The sequence below is a fragment of the Pleurodeles waltl genome, chromosome 10, assembly GCF_031143425.1.
Source record: "Pleurodeles waltl isolate 20211129_DDA chromosome 10, aPleWal1.hap1.20221129, whole genome shotgun sequence".
NCBI lineage: Eukaryota > Metazoa > Chordata > Amphibia > Caudata > Salamandridae > Pleurodeles > Pleurodeles waltl.
In genome coordinates this window covers 1,075,815,535-1,075,838,054 of record NC_090449.1, presented here as the reverse complement: position 1 = coordinate 1,075,838,054, position 22,520 = coordinate 1,075,815,535, and the positions used below count along the sequence as shown (strand labels likewise).

Sequence of the window (22,520 nt, the reverse complement as noted above, 5' to 3'; positions counted from 1 at the left end):
ACGTGATACAGAAAACAATAATGCTGTTCATGCCAATCTGTATTAATCACATCAATATCTGAGAGAAAATTGGATAAGAATAATTTGTTAGTGCTTCGATGAATCACAGCAAATTCCAAAACATGTTTGGCTTTAGGAAAAACATGCATGAAATGCGAGAAGGTTGGACATTTCACGGAAGCATGAAGGAACATTCTGCAAAATGTTCTGGTCAATGAACATAGACCCGATGAAATTAAATTGGAGATGAGTGAATAAGCAAACACAATTGTTTTATATATTAAGATGGTTGAGACAGGAAATCTATTTGGCAAGAAAGAAGAACCCATCTGTGACGTGAAAAATGAGGACGTGAAAGTAACTTCCACAGTGGAGTCAGGATCCCAAATCATCATATTTGTCACAGAGTTGCTATATTGGAAACATGCAGCAGTGTCAGGTTGATTCTTCCAGGGTTTCAAATACATATGATGGGCTTCTTTTGTGAAAATAAATCCATCAAGAGCAGATCAATTCATGCAAACATTTATGTTGCTAGCCAGGGGTACAATATTTTGGGTTGGGGGACCGATGTGCTTTTGGGATGGTGCTTAGTCTAAGTACATATCATCCCATTTCTCTGGTTGACATTCTGGACACTGGAAAGGACTTATTTGAAGGGCTGCTGAATAAACAGAAATTCATTTTAGAGTATCATTTGAGGTAATCAAAGGTTAAAAGCATCAAATAATAATGAAACCTGACACAGTTCCTGAGGTACACAAAGTGCCATTAAGTGTTAGTAGTTACTTGAAAGATCATATAGAAAAACTTGTTAAAGGGAACGTCATAGAATTCAGTGATTCTTCACTATGAACTTCAACTATTGTCGTTGCGAAGAAGAAGATGGGAGGGTTCAGGATTTGTGCTGACCTTAGATTCTTAAACCTTCATATTTAAGTAGATTGCTTTCCTTTGGCCAAGAAACAAGAAACAATGGCTTAGAGAGGTGATGCCAGAACGTTCTCCGCTTTAGATCTTAGAACTGCATATCATCAGGTTGATCTAAGTGAGGAGTCCCATTCTTTAACTTCATTTAACACCTCTTTTAGGGCCTTTACATTTTTGGGCGTGCCCGTCAACCAGGACTCTGCTGCTTCTTTCTAACCTTCAGAAGTTAAGTTATCAGATTCTTGTGGATGTTCCTGATGTTCTGGCATATCAAGATGATATTTTGATTCATACCAATAAGTTAATGGTGCATTTGTTCACTCTTGACAAGGTATTTTGTATCTTAAAGAGGTATGGTATCACAATCAAGACAGAAAGATGCCAATTTCTGGTGGGTGAAGTACTATATCTAGGTCATCACATAACATCTAATGACATATGACCTCAAATTGATTTGTTAGAGGTGATAAGGAATACACCTGCATCCAGAGACAAAGACCAGTTGAGATCATTCTGGGGTCTTTGTGATTATTATTCAAGATTCATAGAGATTTTTGCCTATGAAACAGACACTTTGACAAATCTTTTAAGAAGTGGTGTTAAGTACTGTTGGGATGAGTGTAACTTTAATTTTTTTGTAAAATCTGGTCATAAATGCTCCTGCGCTACAGGTGTTTAACGATGATTCAAAAAGTGTAGTCACGCTTAATGGCCATGCTGTAGGACGTGGGGCTGTGATGAGTCAAATTGTGAGGGTAAAGATAATACAGCAGCCTTTGCCTTGAGGAGTATGTAAAATGCTGAAAAGAAAAGAATTACAGTGCTATAGAAAGGCAGTCATTAGCATGTGTATGGCCACCAACCACTTTTATGCTTATCTCTGGGGTAGAGAGTTCTCATTGGTCACCGACCGTAAACGCCTGGTCTATCTATTTAATGATGAGAATTTTAATAAGTTCAATCCTAGGTTAGTGAGGCTGTTATCAAAATTGCACAAGTCTAACATTCCCTGGAGGAAAGAATCCCAGGAGGGAAGACTTTCTTTCAACCTGTTCTACTACTCAAGTTTTTGATGGTGATCCAGCTGAAGAATTTGAGTTTGGAGTGAGTTTGATGGTGTGGTATATGCAAAAGGGATTGTTTCTCAGAAAGAATGGGAAGAGATGGGAAATGAGGATGTTTGTCACATTTTACTCAGAAATACATAAGACAAGGATGAACAAAAAAATATTATGCATGTGAGGAAGTCAAATTGTTTCACAAGGTCGAGGGTTAATTAATCATTGAGGGTGATCTGATTTTGCTTGGGAACCTGCTCAATTTATCGATGAGGTTGAGAAACAGACAGGTACAACTTTGCCCATCATGTTCGTGTCAGTTTAACTGGATCGAAAAAAAACATTGTGTTTATATTACTGATGGCCAGGGATGGATGTGGAAGTAGAGACACTTGTAGTTTGTTGTGATAGATTCAGGGTGGCTGTAAACTTATGCTGCACTCATAATATGCCTTTGTCCCCAGTAAAATGACCTGACTCACTCTGGTAAAAAGTAGAAATAGATTTGATAGGAACAAATAGAAGTTTAAGTAAAGATGTGGAACCTAAATATGTCTTTTTTTATTTTATTTATGTTTTATTTATTTGCTCAAGAGAATACAAGCACAAATACAAATTCATCATTTCCAACATTCATATTACAATATACAGAAGAACGTTCATCCAGATCTACATCACCTCTGCCATTACATTATCAATTAGCTAACCATCTACCCAATACTCCCCACGTGGCTTGTCCCTTTCGTCTCCCTTCCCTCCCTTTCCGCTCATACAATGCATGCTCCAGCTGATATATCGAAAGGAGGAGATCTAGCCAGTGTTGGAAACTTAGAAACACGTGGCTCAATTAAATCCAATACCTCAAGTATTACAACTCCGGGGGTTAGTTCAACATCTTGACTAGCGACATCTTTAAGAAACTGCTCAACCTTCTTCCTCAGAGTCGACAACTTTGTGCATGTAGCAAACATGTGTATTAAATCAGCTCCATGTAGCTGACATCTTGGGCAGTGTATTCCCTCTGCCCTACCCCACTTTATTATCTTCCCCGGAGTAAAATACAGATCAAAGATTGTTTTATAATGCTGTGCCTGGAGGGACGAGGAGATCAGGGTACTACACCCTAACCCAAGGGATTAAAAAAAATCAGATTCTTTCACATTACGTTTGACGCCCCACTTCTTGCTATGCTTCGCCAAATCTTCTGGTAATTCATCATTCAATCTGGCATAGACTGACCTTATAGTAATCTTGTCGCTAGTTATCATCATCTCCAGCAAAGAACACTTTGCAAATCCTACCACCCCCCCCCCCCCAGTTTTCCTATGAATAAAATCCCTTACATGTAGGTATTTAAAAAATCCCCTTTGAGGCAAACCAAAGTTCTCACGTAGATTCTCAAATGTAGCGATTGTGGATCCTACAAAAAATCTCCTAATCTTTGTATCCTCTGTCGGTTCCAGCTCACCATATAATTATCTCTAAATATCTCAGGGAGCAAAGTGTTATTCGCAATCAGAGTATAGTAATTATATCTGCCAAGACCTATTCTCTTCCGCAAAGGGTCCCAGCATCTAAAAGAGGCATTTAGGACTTTGAACTGAACCTTCTTATAGTAGCTGGGTTCCAAAAATGCCAGCAATGCCCCATTAGCAGCAGGACCAATTAATAATTCATAAGTATTCAGGACATACCCTTCACCCCTCACCGGACCGCTAATATTAAACAAGGGATGCATATACTGTAGTGCGGCTGCCATCTGGTATAACTTAAAAGTTGGAAGAGACCAGCCTCCCTTCTCCCTGGACAGTGTCACATATTTACTAGCCCTCCTAATCTTGCCATATGACCAAATAAACATAATTATTAGTTGATCCAACATATTAAACCAAGATTTCTCAAACTCTAGTGGGATGGCCCGAAATAAGTATAAAACCTTAGGGAGAAACATCATCTTTATCATGTTACACCGCCCCATAATTGTCATTTGTAAATTGTTCCATCTACCAAAATTATGTCTAGCTCTCTTGACAATTGGTGTAAGATTATACCGGACTATTTGCTCTACTTGCGGTCTAATATCGATCCCTAAATAAACTGCATGGTCGATCCTTCGTGTATCTATTGACTTGCAATACTCGTTTAATACTCTTTGGGTCTTATCTTTATTGAGTGAACAGCCAGACACTATCCAAAAGCTTTCTGCAGCCTTTTCAATTTCCTTGAGGGCCAAATCTGAGTTGGCGGTAATAAGTGCAACATCATCCGTGTAAGCCAAACTTTTAGTACCCCACCCATTGCGGATCACCGGTTGAATAATCGTATTCTTTTCTAAATATCGCAGGAAACGATCCAAATATAATGCGAATAATAAAGGCGAGCACAGGCATCCTTGCCGCGTACCACGCTCAATCCTGAGATCATTTGAGTAGTCACCACACATTTGTATTCTAGCACTTGGATGTTTATACAGTGCCTTAACAGCTGTGATAAATCTGTCCCCTAGACCATATACCCGAAAAGTTTCCCACAGATATTCCCAGTTAGCTCTGTCGAATGCTTTCTCAGCGTCCAGCGGAACCATAGCCATGGGCTCCTCTGCCACATGTGTGGCATCAAATAAAGCTAGAACTCTTCTGATATGATCGGTTGTCTCCCTCCCAGGGACAAACCCATGCTGATTCTGAGTTACCAATTTGCCAATACAGGAGGACAAGCGAGTTGCGAGTATTTTAGAGTAAATTCTTCGCATCACTATTTATAAGGGTAATTGGGTGGTACGAGCTTAAGCTGAGCAGGTCTTTGCATTCTTTAAGAACACTACTATATTAGCGGTGCCCCAAGACGGTGGAGGATTACCCCCTTGCTGCACTTGAATTAATACCTTCAAAAACACTGGTGAAAGCATGTTCTTAAAATATTTATATAATTCAAGAAGAATACCATCTGTACCTGCAGCCTTCTCATTTGGGAGCCCTCAGAGCGCGTCCTCCAACTCATCCATTGTAACCTCATGTCCTAGTGCTGCTTGCTCCTCTGAGATAATCCTACCACCCATAATCTCGCTCACCCACCTACCATCGGACTGTTCCATACCAGTAGGGGAGGCTCTATATAGTTCTTCATAGTACTCCCGAAAGGCTTCCCTGATTGCGTCTCAACCTATAACTATTGCCCCAGCCTTATTCTGAACCTTCAAGACTGAGCCAATAGAGGCCATTTGACGGGCCAGCACTGCTAAAATATGCCCCACTTTCTCACTAAATTCGTAACACTCCATCCGCCTTGCCAGGTATTTTTCCGCAACCCTTTCCACTAAGCACTTATTTATTAACATTTTGGCTATAGCTATCTGATGTAAAGCATACTCAATGCCCATGCCATACTCGACCGCTCTAAAGAGTTGCTCTTCTGCTGCATGCAGCTTTCCCATTAGTTCCTGAGTCTGGACTGCTGCCTGTTTCTGCCGTCTAACACTAAAGCCAAGTGTTTCCCCCCTTATCACAGCTTTTAATGTATCCCATACTATCTCAACTGAAGCTGTCCCCATATTGAATTCCCAAAATTTCTTCAGCCGTATACTCATATGCTGTATATACAAAGGGTTGTTCAGCAGAGCTCTCTCAAACGTCCAACACTTCCTAGGTCTCTGCCCATCCTCTATCTTAACCTCCAGAAGTAGAGGGTTGTGATCTGCCATGAATCGGGGGTATATCTTTATTTACAACCCCTCTAGGAATACAAATAAAATAAGAAAGTAATCTAACCATGCAAACTTCCTGTGGGGAGCTGAAAACTATGTATATCCCGGGTTTGGCCATTTCAGTGCTGGCCATACATTTACCAATCCAACTTCTCTTTGCAAGTTCTTAAGGGCCTGATAAACTCTAGGTTTGCATCCTGAGTAGCTTTTATTCCTAACATCACTTAAATTCTGCAGTCCATCCCATGACCCATCAAAATTCAAATCTGCTAATTCTGCTGAAATAAAATCAAATAATGACGGATCGTCATCCACCGAGCCATACAATGAACATAGCGTAAACCTTACTTTACCCAACAAACATTCTATTACCACCCATCTTCCAAACTGATCCACCTTCCTCTGGGTAACTATACATTTGGTGTTACTTGCCAGGATAGCAACTCCCTTTGTTTTAGTCTTTTGCTCAGTACACCATAGCAACCGCAACCGCAAGCCTAGAGCCTCCAGCCTAGCTTTATCAGTTTTCTATATGAGTTTCTTGCAGACAATAAATGTCCGCTTTTAACATTTGCAGATCGCCTGTTATTTTTCTCCTCTTACGGGGATTGTTTAAACCACATATATTTATAGATGCTATCGGGAATACCGCCATATATATACCTCAAGTTGGTTTCGCACCACCATATCACCATTTTTAAGTTATAAACTCTCTATTCTTACAACTGTTCTTATATCTCCACCTCTTATGCTTTAATTCCATCTTCATACTCAGTGCTCCAAGCACTGAGTCAAATTGTATTCGACAATTATACCTTTGGGTGCATTCTCTTGGGTATTCAATTTTCATTATTTCCCCCCCACTGCACCCTGCTCCCCCACCAACCCTACCCCTACCTCCCTCACACCCCTCACACCCGCCCCCCATCTGCCCCCCTTCCCTCCTCTTGGCCTTCCTCCTACCCCCTCCCTCCCTCAAGCCTCGCTGAAACAGCCCTCCCCCAACCCATCTTCCCCCACCCCAGGAGCAATCAGACCATCACTGGCCTGAATGTTGGTGCCACACAGGTGTGGGCCGCGAGCCCCCCCGAACTGCCTGGCTTCTGCTTCCTTAGATACCCCTACATTCTTTACGAACATTACCACTAGAAGGCTAAGACCTCAACTCTTGCTCTTATAGAACTTTAAGCCCCATCAGGTACTCTTTTGCCTGAACCTCTGAGGTAAACAGTTTGACTTTCCCATTAACCACTGTCTTTAAGCGAGCGGGGGGCAGCAAGTAGGCCTCCCCTCCCATATCCTGAAATGGTTTAATCAGCTGCTGAAGCAGGGCATCTGGGTGGGCTTTATCGAATATGGCCTGTCTTAACAAATAATTACCAAAAAAAAACAATATGGCTCTAGGATATTTAGATTCAGCTTTGTGACCACCCTCCCGCCAAACTCTTGGAAATCTATGGGCCCTTTGGATCTCAATCTCCCAGTCCCAGTTGGTAAGCTCCAGGAAAGCATCTCACAGGGTCTTAGTCATATATGCCCTAGTATTGTTGCCCTCTACCCCTTCTTCTATGCCTAAAAAGCGTCAGTTATTTCTCCTCTGCCAATCCTCCTGGTCTTCCAGTTTCCATATAACATCATTCAGTTGTCCACCATGCGATTCACACTGTTCTCTTAGGGCCTCAACGTCCGCCTCCACCGCCATCGTTCTTTCCTCCATTGTGTTTAACTTTTTTTCAATTTCTTTGCAAGACTTCGCGACCTTGCACACAGTTCCTTGCAGGCGCTTTGTGGTGATCCGAGCCCAACAGCTCTCCACCACTGTCTCTGTTTGCAGCTCCTTAATCGAGTTGTATATTGACTGTAACATTTCTGAATCTGTACTAGTGGTGCATGTACTAAGATCCGGACAGCCTGCACTCCCATCAGCATTTGGTTGGGCGTCAGGGATAGGTACCTTCACAATTCCCATCAATTTAGTTCCTGAGTAGTCCCATTCAAGTGTCTTGCTACTCTGAGCTAAAAGCTCAGTTCCGCTACTGGGACCAGTCTGTATTTTTAAACACTTGGCTTGTTGCCGTTGTTGTCGCACAGTGGACTCAGCGGTTGATGATGCGCTCCCCGACTCAGAGGATATGCTACCTCCTGTTTCACTCTGATTACAGCCGCTGCTGGTAGCATCAGAATCCTCATTTAATTAACAGAATTTATGCCCACCGTCCTTAGACCAATCCGGAACTTTCTGTAGCATTCCCATCTTCTTGGCTCCCACCTCAAGATTTTTGACCGCGTGTCTGTCCCCCATTTTGTCCCCCGAGCACACCACAGTGAGAGTATCAACTCCATCTTGAACATCCTGTGTACTGCCTTTAAACTCCACCAGTTGTGGTTGCATACTTTTACTAATGGGTGCTTTAACTTCCTTCGCATTCAACACCTTTTGCTCATCACCATTGCCCAGAGTGTCCAACGGGCCCCCGTCGGCACCTTGCAACATAGTCGGAGGAGAATTGCTCCCATGAGATATTTCCTTAGCTCCTTCAGATTGTGTACTCTCCCCACTGATTAACATGTAGTTTCCTTTTAGTGCCGATTGGATGTCTGCTGGAGGGCACTCAGTGTGCTCGGAGCCACTCTCTTGCATCCCACCAGTCAGAAAACACGTAATAGCAGGCTGTAGTTTATCCTTCCACCTTAACAACTCCAGCTGTGTTTCTTCTGCTCGATTTAACCGCACCTGAAGTAGGACGTCTGCCTGCGGGGGCTAGATCCCCATTGTCTTTCCCCATATGTGCTGTCCGGCCCCCTCCCCTTTATCACCGAGATTTTGGATGGCTTTTGGTGCCAAATTTGCTTTTGGGGCACCAGAAAGCCCGGCAGAAAGTTTACTGAGCATCCCTGACAGAAATTCCATGCTCCTCACAAACAGTCTGAGAGCACTATACAGCAACCTAAAGGCTGTCCGCAGTGAGTCCCACCGTGCATATCCAACCGGGCCAAACTTAAAGTTGGGCGTAGTCAGCATTGAGCCCCCCCCGCCGGGTCTTATTTAATCCTTTATCTGTTCTTCCTAGAGCGCCATACCTTCTTGCAGATTTCTCTGCGCTCTCTGTACTCTCTCGCAAAAAAAAGAAACAGCCCTGCACCTTTCTTCTCCGCGGGAAGGATGCGCTCCGGACTCCAATCCGCACATCAAATTGGAGAACAAGGAGGGGGGGGGCAGCACGCTTATCGCAGCATTGTGTCTTCTCGGCCATCAGCCCACTGCTCTGCTTGCTACTGGCATCTGGGGTGGGCGGGGCCTAATGACCGTCAACTATGTGGCCACCATCTTGCTCCACCCTCAATCTCCATGGGCCGGAACCTAAATATGTCAATGAATATGTTTTATCTTAAGTTAAGCTTATGAGGTAGACCTTTAAATAACCTTGTAATAATTGTATTTTTTTTAATATATATGTATATGTATATATATATATATATATATATATATATATATATATATATATATATATATATATATATATAAAACACTTTGACCGCGGCGTTTCCTTTCGGCACCTGAACGTCAACGGTGCTGTTCCTGATACGCGCACCACCGCGTATTATACCAAACACTTCTCTCCCGGGAGAGAAGTGTTTGAGATATATATATATATATATATATATATACACACACATTGGGTGTTTGAACCTTTTGGTTGCCTTTTATGTTTACTTGAGGGAGAAGGTGTGTTATGTGTGAGTTTCAGGCAGGAGGAGCTCAGAGAAATCAAAGTACTGAGGAAAGAGGCTGAGGGTCAGGCATGAAGGGCCTAGGCAGAGCAGAGAGTTGAGGATTCAGGCTAAGGGACAGATAAAAGGGGCTGGGGGAGCAAACAGATGTTCCAGAGGCAGACATGAGGGGCTCAGGGAGAGCAGAGAGCTAGGGACTCCAGCCAAGGGGTAGATAAAAGGGGGCCAGGGTAGACAAACAGCTGAGGAAAGGGGGTCCAAGAAAGACATGAGAGCACATGGCGAGTAAAGAGCTGAGGACAGTGACTCCACGGACAGACATGAGGGGCCTAGGAGAACAAAGGGCTGAGTACTCAGGCTGAAGGGCATCATTTTTTTAATGTATTTTGTATTGCTGGTATGAAAAATAGGACATATAATATAAATAACTCTAAATACAAACAAAAGGGGAAACTGCATCATATATTGAGAATACATTGAGACATAATACCAGCAAATCATGGAACCAGAGTTGCAAACGATTGGCATAGGATAGTGGATGTAGTACATAAATTGAAAACAAAGTACATGCCACGCCAGACACTTACTGCAAACCCACTTAACTGAATCTAGATTACACCAAATTGTATTATAAATCTTCATTTGATTAATTCCTTTGTATCATGAGGGATGTAAGGAGTGCAGTAGCTGAGAAGAGGGCTCGAGGGCCAAGTATGAGGTGATAAGGGCGAGCAGAGAGCTAAGGGTTCAGACCAATAGGCAGACACAAGCTTGTGGACTGAACTGAGGACTGGGGCTCGAGGGACAGCATCAGAAGCCGACAAGGAGCAGAGAACTGTGGCCAGGAAGGAGAGGGACTGGCTGGTTGACTTTTAATGACCTTCACAAATGGTAAATCTGATTATGTGGTGAAGGCACCCATGCAGAGGCACCCCTCCTGATCCATAACAGAGTCTTGAAAGGGTGTTACATAGTATCACCAGCTGGTCAGTCCTCATTTTTGCTCTGATGAGGAAAGCATCTCTTTGGTCAAGTCGCACATGCTTGGTGATGTGCATATGATGTGCAGGTGTAAGCTGCTGACTGAGGAGTGCCACCAGCAGACGCTCATATAGTAAGAACATGTCTCCTGTTCACAGTCCACTAGGACAGGGAGTACAGTGCTTGAGTGTCTTGGCTTAGTGAGACAGAGCAACCTCCTCACACTTAAAGGTTAATAGGTAAACTTGCATAGTCCTCACTCTCTGGCTCATTGCCTTGATTTCTTTTTTCTCTTCACAGGTACAACAACTTTGACCGCTGTTCCATTAGTTCGGTGCCTTATGATGTGGTCCATCGCTGGTACCGAGCTCACCGGAGCTTCACCACCGAGATCAGGAGACCCGAGAACCAGCTATTTCTGAAATTGAACCCAGGAATGGTAAGAACAGGACAGCACCCCAATGTTCCCCTATCCTCGACCAACCTCTTTGTAAAACTGAACCTAGTAAAGGTAAAATCAGGGCAGCATCCCAATATACTTCCTACTAACAGGGTGTTGGTACAACTGAAACTAGGAACGGTAAGATCAGGACAACACCCCCACCCTTGCCCAAGCTCTTTGTAAACCTGAACCAAGAAATGGTAAGATCAGTAGAATTTCCCAGTGTACCCCCACCCTCGAACACGTTCTTTGTGAAATTGAATGCAGGAATGGTAAGATCAGAAAAACACCCAGCACACCCCTACTTCATCTCTCTTGGCTCTGGCTGCACCTGGCACAACACTTTGCAAACTTTGATGTCTCGTTATTTGCCATGGCACTCAGGAGGTGTGCTCCATGGTCCCCTCAGTGACTGACATGTTCTGTAACTCTTAAATCCCTAGTCTCATCTGTGTTAGAGTAAAACAAAAAGATATCTAAGTCTCTGAGTGAAAGGGGTGAAACCTTAGGTGCTGCCAGTGCACACTTTTCAAAGCACTCTAGAATATCAAACCTCAGTACTGGCTGGATGCATCACATATGATGAAAGGTGGGAGTTAACCTTTAGCAGCTATGCAGGACGCAATTTCACCACCATTGCAAAGCTTCATGACTATGGCCCTCATTATGACCCTGGCGGTCCGAAGACTGCCATGGCCATGGTGGCGGCCTCCCCGCCAACGGGCCTGCAGTGAAGACTGCCACACTATGAGTGTAGCGGGTTGGCCTCTGCAAACCCGACACATCCCCACCTGTACTGCCAGGGTGGTTAGACAGCCGGGCCGGAGATCAGCATCTCTGACCCTGCAGTCCACTGAAGACCACCGACGGTATCACGAGTTGGCTTTTCACCAAGGTTTCCGCGGCGGTAGCACCGCCATGGAAAGCCCTGGCGGAAAGGCTACCGGTGACAGGAAATTTCTTTCCTGTCACCAGCAGATGACTCCCCCAAACCCCCTCCAATCCCAATACCCCCACCCCCATTCCATACCAGAATTTCCTTCTCCCGCCACCCCTTCCAGTACAGCATGCCCCTGCCCCACCCCCCTCTTCCTGAACAGCATCCCCTCGCCCTTCCAGAACAGCACCCCCTAAACCCCCTTCCAGAACAGCATCCCCCTCCCGCATACACGCACACACATGTACCCCGCATACACTCATTCACCAACACTTACATACAAGGATTCACTCACACGCATCCATACATGCATTCACTCACACGCATCCATACACACATTCACTCACACACGTCCATACTCACATTCAGAAACATTCTAACACGCCCTTACTTCAACAATCATACACACATGCATTCAAACAAGCATACACACGTGCATACACACTTAGATTCACACACGCAGACATACACCAACTCACACACAACACCCCCCATCCTCCTACCCCCCTCCCCTGTCGGACGATCGACTTACCTTGTCCAGTGAGGAGGTCGTCTGGCAGGGAATGGGACCTGGCGCTTCCACTGCCGGCAGCACCCCGTCACCAGGACACTGCAATGCCATATTACTGCTCATAATACGGGGGCGGAATCCTTTTGGCGTGGCGGTGATGCTGGTGAAAGCGCCTCTGCACCACCAACCGACAGCACGACTGCTGAAGGATTTCCACACAAATTGTGGTGGAAATCCTTCAGTACTCGTAATATAGCAGTCGGAAGACCACCAGAACTGGCGGTCTTCTGGCACCCGCGGCTTCGGCGGTCTGTGTTAAAGACCATCGAAGTTGTAATGAGGGCCATAATATTGTGGCAGTTGCAGCAGCCAAGTATTTCAACTACTTGCGGTGGAAAGAGTTCACTCTACATGTCTAATGAGGAGGATAAACTTGTTTCTAAAGAAGCCTCTGATCTACAACTATTGTGCTTATGGCCCTGCCCCCTGCATTCTTGAGTAAAAACATTGTGAGCCTTTCTAGTACATCTATACACATTATGTTCATTCAGGGGCGTAACATGGGCCCCTGTGGGGCAGGTCCCCCAACCCTTGATGATCCCACCAAAGCCCTTCAGAGGGGCTCCATACCAACCATAGCCAGTGAATATCTGTAAGTTATGGGAGACTCAGGGACCTCTTTTCAAATTCTGCAGGGGGCCCCATATTTTGCGAGATGCGGTCATTAAATTGACAAAAGTGCCTCATTTAAGGTGTGAAGCATAAGTCAATCAAATATCACGCATAAACAGACTGAAAACAGAGAGAAAATGTCATACATATGGACTCTGAAAACCTGCCAGCTAGGCTTCTCCCACCCATACATCTTAGAATATGAAACTTTGACTCCTGGTCTTCCAAGGACCTTGGCAACTTTATAAGAGGCAGAAAGGTGCTGCAAAAAGGCTGCAATAACTTTTGACAATGAAAATAAGTTATTATTGTTGGGGATGACATAGGTCTGAGCATTGATACCTTTAAACATGTGAACTGCTGTGAATCACTGAGATGTGGACCAACTGCTAGGATGAAACGTCAGGAGAGAGAACGGAAGTTACATTTGGGGACGCTCATCTTCTGAACAACCTCCTGTTCATGTGGATATTGTGTGGGTCTAAGGATTTCAATCATTCATTGACAGAATTTGTGAGGTGAACCCCATTCCAAACCTTGTTTGGAGCAAGAAATGAGCCTTGGAATGTGTGAGGATGACACCAATGGCTGACAATTTGCCAGCTCTTAAATTCTTATAGCTGTTAGTTGTAACCTGTTTCCCACTCCCGGTTTGGCATCGCCCTTTCTATCCCCCCCCCCCCACACAGCTGTAGACATAGAATCTTCCTGTCCCTTCACTGCGAGTTACCAACTTTTTATCTATGACTGAAATGTGATGGTTAATATAGCTGCTTAGATATTTGACTTGTCTGAGGAGATCCATTACAACAACTTGCAACGATTACTGCCTTATGGGACCAGAGTAACCATCACCCCCAAGTACTGCTTCAGTCGAAGATTGTGGCTACCATTTCACCAGGAATACATGCTGGTCAGCTGACGTGACTCATACACAACTTCATATTCTGCCTACTGCTGCTTCAAGCCCTTGGAGTAGTGCTGCTGTGGATCATTTCAGGAAGGGAATGTGCACTGCACACATGATGAAGAATCTTGGTGATTTCTGTGCACTGGCCCTGTGGACCTGTGACAATAAAAAGGAGGTCTCTGTGTTGAGTTTCAATGCTGTTTGTCATACATGGAGGAGGTTGGAGCTGCTAGGCGATCGATGTGGTTACGCCCCATGCAGAGTCTGGGGTACGCTACTCAACTCTCTGGGCAGAGTTTAGCTTGAAAGCTGACTGGAACCAGTAAAGCATTCTTGTGGCCACGCCCAAAGGGACAATGGCGTAGCTTCAGCGGATTGATTGGGGTGTTACACCCCCTAATAAATGTAATTTCTGATAAATAGTTGGGTACATATGCTTTCTTTAGGGTATTGTGAGTTGTCAGTTGGATATCACCTGGAATTTTAACATACACCTATACAAAAATGCACGCAAATATTGTGTTTTCTCCTTTATTATTCCTACTAATTCGCATTCCTCTTTCTTTTCACTACCCTTTAGGCCCCTCTCATGCACACTGCTTGTCTATAATACATTTAAACATTATATGCCAGCTTAATTGTTTGAAAAGTTGAAGCTCACACCCCCCAAACTTACTGACCAAGCTTCACCCCTGACAGGGTGGGGTTTGAGGCAACTCTGTTCTTTTGGTGAGGCCGAGACTCCCACTAGCTGAGCCGATGAACCTCCACCTCCGATCCATGCGGAGACACCTCTAGGAGAATTAGAGACTTTGTTCACTTTGGAAGCATTAACTTCTGCGTGGAAGTCGATAGATACAGCAAAGAAGTTCTTTGTGTGGGGCTCTACCTAAGTAGGAAACTTTGCCCTACATGTAGCCACCAAATTGGTCTTGAGTAAAAGAAAACTTATGTTCAAGGAACCTACAGGTGTGTGAACCCACGAGTCGGTCTACACTCGAACTGTACCATATTATCTTGTTAGGGTTACCTTACAGTAGACTCTACTAATAACCTCTGTAGGAACATAACAGAAATTTATACTGCTCTGTGTTAGATATTGACTTAATTCTGCAATATTGATTATTAGTAGAGGTGGTAACAGTTTTGTAAAGGGATGTCAAATTATATTGATATTACGTTAACAAAGCTCATTACAAGTTATCTCCCTTACTCTTTTCAACTGTTAAGTTAAAATTCTACTTATCTCTACACACAGCTGAAATACAATGAGTTGCACTGGAAGTAATTTTGAAACAGTTGCAGAAATGTAATCTATTGTTGTGATATATATCACATTCTCCCATTACTACATTAAATTTGTGTAACTGGTTTCTCGGTATCCTTCTTAGCTTTTAACATGTGCACTTAACATGGCAGCAGCAAGACGTGAACCTAATCTTCCTTGGAAACAATGGAATGAATTATGTACGTCCTATCTCATAGCTATTGGAGGTGAAAAATCTAAACCTTTACTAAAACAGTACATTCTACTGCACAGTCTAGGGGTTGAAGGGAGGAAAACATGAAAATGTAACAGAAACGTTAGTACAGGGTGATGTTGACTCACATTTGGATGTGTATCGTATTATGTTTACTAGATTACAAGAGCATTTCGGAAAGAAAACAAATGTAGTTCAAGAGAGACTCAAATTTTTGGGGGGTAAAAGGCAAAAATGAAAAGATGAATGTGTATATTGCTGCGTTTCCAAGCCTTTCCAACACCTGTGAGTTTGGATTACTCATGGATTCCCTTATACGTGATCAGTTGGTCAGGTGCACCAATAATCCATGTTTGCAAGAAAAACCTCTGGCTAAAGACCCTGAACTCAAACAAGCAGCAGGCATCGATGTAAGTATAGAGACAGAGCTGATTGCATTAAAGAAATCAAAACTAGCACAGAAATTAATTCAGAAGTAAATGTCATCATCAATCAATCATTTCATTTGTAAAGCACAGCACTTTCTGCCCTAAGGGTGTTTGAGCTCTGAGGGTGCCATGTCTCCATCAAAGAGTCATATCTTGAGTCTCATTTTGAAATCAACCGGGAGGGTGCTGTTCAGAGGTGGAGGGGCAGGTTGTTTCAGGACTTAGCTGCAATGTAGGAGAAGGAGTGGCCTCCGCTGAGGCTGTGATGGATGCGTGGGTGTGTGCAAAGGAACAGATGTCTTGCGGGATCATGGAAGCTTAGTCGGTGGATGTAGGGCAGCCCATCATTGTGTAGAGCTTTGTACACAAGCGTGAAGGTCTTGAACAGGCATCTCTTCAGGATCGGGAGCCAGTGAAGGTTTCTGAGGTGTGGGTGATGCTGGTATGCTTGGGGAGGTTCAGGATGAGTCTGGCTGCGGTGGTCTGTATGGTGTGGATTCTTTTGAGTAACTGGTTGGAAACTCCAGTGTAGAGAGCTTTGCCATAGTTGAAGCGGCTGATAACAAGGGTGTGTGTGATGGTGTTTTTGGTGTTGATTTTGGTTGGGATCCATCTGACAATTTGACGGAGCATGCAGAGGGTGTAGAAGCAGGAGGAGACAGCTAGGTTTACTTATCATTTCATGGACAGTTGGCTGCTGAGGATGATGCTGAGGTTGCATGCGTGGTCTGATGGGGCGGGTGTTGATCCGAGTTCTGCTGGCCACCAGCTATGGTCCCATGCAGAGGTGTTCTTCACGAAGATCAGGACTTCGGTTTTGTCGGAGTTTAGTTTGAACCAGCTGCCTCTCATCTTAATTGCTACATTGGTAATGGCATTGCAGAAGTTGGTTTTGGCATTGAAGGGGTCCTAGGTGAGTGAGAGGATCAGTTGACTGTTGTTGGTGTAGTAGATTATGTTAAGTCTGTGGGATCTGATAATATTTATGATGGGGGAATGTAGATGTTAAACAGGGTGGGGCTGAGGGATGATCATTGGGGTACCCCGCAGGTGATGTTCTTGGTTGCAGATGTGAAAGGAGGAAGGTGGATGCTACGTGTGTGGCATGGGAGGAAGGAGGTGATCCACTTGAGGGCGTTTTGCTGAATACCGATTTTGGAGTCTGTTGAGGAGGGCATGGTGGGAGGGTGTACTGAATGCAGCAGAGCGTCTAGGAGGATTAGGGCTGCCGTTTCTCCTTGGTCGAGACGGGCTCTGATGTCATCAGTGGCAGCGATCAGTGTGGTTCCAGTGCTGTGGTTGGCCTGGAATCCCGATTGTGAGGTGGTTTTGTTCCAGGTATCCAGTGAGCTGTTTATTGATGGCGTTCTCAAGTACTTTGGCTGCTGGATAGAGGAGCATGGAGATCGGTCTGTAATATTTGAGGTCGCTGGGATCGGCAAAGGGATTCTTTTTCTATTGGTTCTTTAACTCCTGACTTCAGTAATCTGCCTAGTTCCTCTTTTACTTTTAGGGGATTGTGAAGGAGATGAGGAATGGGTCTGACTTTGTGTTTTATTGGCTTGGCTTTAGACTTCAACTTAATGTGATGTTGGTAATTCTTCAATAGCCCTAACCTGTCCATGAATGCCTTTGTAAAATCATCACACATTTCACTGCCACACATGGAAGAGTGCACTAAGAGCACCTGCTCTGACATGTTAAGATCTAGTTTGATTCCTAGTTCCATCTGATGGCACCACCCTAGAGATTCGAACCATGCCTTGCCACATATATTTTTCCAACTGTGCTCCCCCCTTTGAAATTCATTCTCATTCAAACCATTTCCTATAAAAGAAATAGGATCCCTATCTTACCGTTCTGGGTTAATGTCTGATTTTTCAAAATCAACTTGTTTCTCAGGGAACAGTTTTATGAACATACTTTTGTCTAGTATTGTGCATGTGGGAACAAACTATAATAATCTTGATGTCTAAAGAAATGTCACAAGAAGGAAAATTATTGTTATCATCACTACCCAAGTTAAAGTATGATTTTCTATTCCTCTTATACTGCAGATTCAAGTATTTGGACTTGTTTGACGTTCATGTATTGGGAAGCACATCCACACCATGTCACATCATGAACAGGGACAGTAATAGAGGCAGCAGAATAGATTATTGCTATAACTGGGACAAATGGAGTGCCAAAGTAGATTCTCCATTGTGTTGTTGCCCACCCTGTCTGAGACCTCATGAACAGCCTCCCGTACTTGGTATGTATCAGTACAAGGGATCTATTCAAATAGGTAAATTTACACATAAGTGAATCTACAAGTGTAAATCTACCCTCCAACTCTAGGATAGATTAACTACTTTTGGCTATTCACAATATCTGAGTGTAACATTATTCCAAAGTTTACACAAAAAGTGTTACGTGGAGTAAATCAGCACATGTAAATTTGTCTTCATGAATAAGCCCTTTAGTAGAGAAGGAGGTGGAGGTGCATATTTCTACCAATAGGTTTGCGAGTTGCATGTTGTATCAAGTAATACTACAGTAGTACTGCTGTACTTGCCACAAAATACAATTTGTAGATCAGGCGCTGAGTTCTCAGACCAGACTCCTGCACATTCCTGGTGGAATCTGTAGCTCTCAAGTGCATGAAGACCTTCAAGACTTTGGTGAACCACCTTGACACCTCCCTCGCCCACTACACCTCCTCCTCCCATCGATGACCAGAGCCTGCTCTCACCTTGTCCACTTGTGAAGTTTCACTACTGTTTCTCCCCCCCAGGTGCTGCTTGTGGACAACTGGCGTCTTCTGCATGGTCGCGAGTCCTTCACTGGGTCCCGCCGGCTCTTTGGCTACTTCCTCTTTCGCGATGACCTGCTGAACAAGGCTCGGCTTGTGGGGCTGAAGGTGTGAAGAGCCCTACGTCCTCCTGTGGAACCTAATGAGCTGGATACACCAGAGAGGAAGGAGGAAGACCTTAAACAAGGGCGTCTCTCCAGCAGAAGCCCTGATCCCCCTCCAGCCAATCACAATGCACAAAATTACACTGTTGAAAATGGCTGACTCAACCACATGGGCTAGCTTCAGGAATGGACTACAACCTATGAGAAGAGACCATCCATGGGACGCCGTGTCCTACATAACTCTAACAGTGGCGAGCAGAGAGGGGCACTGTACATACCTTAATATACCCTCTCCTAAAATGAGGCTAGTTGGCACCAGAAACTCCTGGTGGAGACTAGCTCCCGTTTGAGCTGGCTGCAGGAGAGCTCCTGTCAGCATCCTTCAGTAAATGAAGAAGTTTGACAAGGCATATCAGAGAGAATGAATGTATGGGTGTATAAGTACATGATGAAACTAATGTATGAATAATTGTACATTTGTATGATCATTCGTTCCTATATCCAGTTTACTCCCACATTGCTTCACACTCGCTCTGCTTCTTTTGCTCTCTCTGACATTCACTCACTCTTGCATTGACACCTCCTTGACCCACAGACACACACCTGCAGTCACTCCCTCTTTTTCAGCCTCTCACTCATAGACTTATCATTCCAACTTTTCACTCACTCTTGCATTCTTTCCCTTGTGCATTCAAATGACTGATTTACTCCCGGGTTCGCATAGTCTTGTGTTGTCTTACCACTTGGGTGTTGTTTGTCATCTTCATCTTTAAACTCTGCCACCTGGTGTTCTTCACTAATATCCCTAAAATATTCCAAATTCTCTCATGAATGGCCCAGTATTTTTGCACCTGTTTTTCCTTGATGTGGAAACGCAAGGGGAGCTGGGTCAAGATTGGTTTGCATATGGCTGGGTCCAAAATTGAATGGCATGGCAAGCAAAAACAATGATGGATTTAACCCAGATCTGTGACTGGGAGGATGAATGTTTGGTGTGTTCAGCATTCCATCCATCATCTGTTCTTTTTGTGTTTGTGGAAACATTGGATCAAGAAACCCAGCCAGTTAAATCTCTTCAGGCTGTGGCTCCAACAGCAGCCAGGCCCAGTTCCCGGCTCTGATGTGGCCTCCCTCCAGAATTTGAGCAGGACCCACTGAGCTTCCCTTATCTGACAAATGTTCATTTGCCTTTGGCTGAATGGAGCCCCCTGAAGGACTTAGTAGCCACTTAAGGGGAGGGCCCCTCCCGGCTCTGTAGGGGCTGCAGGTGCCTGTGTTATGCTCCTCACTCCACCCTGTCTTTCTTTTCCCTCAAGCACCCTCCTCAAACCCCGTCTTCCACCCACGCCCCACCACGCTACAATTTACTACGGGCTCTTTAATACAAGCATTCACTCCTGCATTTACTCATCACCATTGAATTGGTTCACTCCTTTATTCATTTGTTCACTCTTGCATTCACTGGCCATGATATCTTGTCTGCTGGAGGACTCCTGATATCCTAAGAGAAGGCTGTGTTTCCAGCTGTCTGTTCTTGTGGGTTATGGATGCCAACTCACCAGGGGCAGCGTAAGTGACACCACACGCCATTTGACCTTTACCTTCACTCACACACACATTCTTACACATACAGACACAATCACACATACAACCGTAAAGGCACTCTCACCTGCATGCATGCACACAAGATACTTTTAAAAACATTATTTACTAGCCTCAACTGCTAGGGAGGGCCATGTTCGAGCTAATTGTACACCGTTTTTATTACACTAATAGTGAATAATATGTTGTTATTCACTATTAGTGTAATCAAAATGTACAAAAAGGGGACTGCAGCCCCAAATGACGTCCATAAGGACAGCTGCCCCTGTGTTTCCGGCACTGATTTTGCCACCTCTGAGGCCAGGGGTCGCAGGGGCAGTGCCAGGGGTCGCAACTGCGACCCCTAAGTGAAGTCCATGCTGTGGCTGCTGCTGTGATATGGGTGCATTGGCTGCTGGGATTTTTTTCTTTAAGTTCTGGATTCATGTAAACTACACATGAGGGTGATGGTGAGGGGTCGGTTCAGGTTGTGCTGCGGTCAAGGGGGGAGGGGAGAGGGAAGGTTATTAAAGATGAACAAGCAGTGGCAAAGCCAATAGGTCTCACCTTTGGGAACCAATGGTAAGCAATGTGTGGTCTTCAAGCCTCTTTATGTTCTTGTAAGCCCACAGTGCTTCTCCTAATAGACGGGGTTGTCTGAAAGGAAAGATCTAATTGTGATAAATTGTACAGCGGTTGTATTTGCGCTTCAAGCCACATGAAATAATAAATTATGCACAACTTCTGATGTGCATTAAACTGTTTGTGAAAAGACTTCGGTTACTTTGCTGGGTGTACACATCTTGTAATTCTAAGCAAACATGTAACTGCATTGATTGCTGCTTTATAAATGATAAAAAAACATTGCATAGGCTTTTGTCTAAACCCCTCCTTGAGAATAAAGCGCGCAGTTCTATTGTCTGCCATCTATATTAGTTTTAGCCTGAACTACTGTACATCATATTTATCTAAAGTATCGCTAAAAGTTGCTGAAACAGAAATGAAGCTCACTGGTTCTTAATTTAGTTTTGAAAACGTGGGATGGATAAACAAATATGCAGAAAGCAACTTTCTCTATTGGCCTTCAGCCTTTAAAAAAACACTTGTGAACGTGGAAAATGCATGGCACTGATTCATTTATTCTGAGCGCTGCATGAATTCACTGCCCAATGTTGTATTTTGAATGGCGCAAAATCACGTTATGCGAGTTTTGGCTCGCAAATTCCTCCATATACAACCTATGCAGAGTAATAGCTCGGAACAAGAAAACCTGCAGGATTTTGGGGGGATTAAATCAATTCAGCACGACACTAGCTGCACCCCTCACCCTGGGGGACAACTGTGGGTAATTCTGGGCAAAGTTCCTGTTCCGGGGCCTAGCAGATGGTAAGTGTGTGCGGGGCTTGTGCGTGTGGAGGAGGAGGTGTGGGGGCAGGGGCTCCAGCTGTGATCAGCACGGGGGAGTGTGGGGGCCATGGCTGCCTCCAGCCATACGTCATGGTTTTCCTTCTTTTCCCGTAGAAGTATCTGCACTGAGCCAACACCATCAGTTCGCCGTGATGTTCCCTGTGCGAAGAGTTTCCTCAAGTGTGCCAGCGCCAGCAGTATTCCAAAGGCGCCAATTATGCCACAAATTACCTCCAGAAGTCCAGTCTCACTATTCTTCACAGGTGCCAAAGATGCTGACAATTTCCTCAATTATGCTAGCAGCAGTTTTTTTTTAATCCCATGAGAGTCTTTTTTTAGTTCAGAAAAGGTATTATATTCTTTTATATTTAACAAAAAAAGAAAACCAAAAGAGGAGAGAACAGGTAGATAATATTACAGAATTACATACATAATTCGCTTGTCTTAAACCACTATAGAACAATGACTAGGTGAGAACAAGGCGCTGTAAACATATATGGGCAATACTTATGAGCTGGATAGTTAGGTGCAAGGAAGAAGTAGCTTAGTAGAGAGTAAGAGAAATGAGGGAGGAAGAGGGAAACAGAGTAAGGTGTAGATCCTGTCACTGCGAGGAGCAGATAGTCTGATGTGTTGGAAGGGCAAAGCTTGAGCTCTTGGTATTAGGAATAAAGCATAAGGATGAAGTTGTTCATGGACGTTTGCTGGAAGCAAAAAAATGATCCAAGGTGTTCCATATAATTTGTGAGTGGGATTTTCACGAAGAGTGTTGAAGAGCAGCGTTGTCTGCACCGAGTATTTGAGTTAACCAGTTTGGCCAAGATTTAAAACTGGATTTGGGTGTGGCTT

General features: G+C 44.2%; 1 protein-coding gene across 1 annotated transcript in view; it reads left to right on the top strand.

Moving 5' to 3' along the window:
* The window catches only part of LOC138262262 (trimethyllysine dioxygenase, mitochondrial-like), a 304,888-nt gene extending 283,860 nt beyond the window's left edge, over positions 1 to 21,028 (top strand). Inside the window, exons 7-8 of the mRNA XM_069212135.1 lie at positions 10,705 to 10,843; positions 18,562 to 21,028. Of these exons, the coding sequence (XP_069068236.1) occupies positions 10,705 to 10,843; positions 18,562 to 18,693 (271 nt within the window). The 3' untranslated portion in view covers positions 18,694 to 21,028. The remainder of the gene's footprint in view (positions 1 to 10,704; positions 10,844 to 18,561) is intronic.
* The last annotated feature ends 1,492 nt before the right edge of the window (positions 21,029 to 22,520 follow it).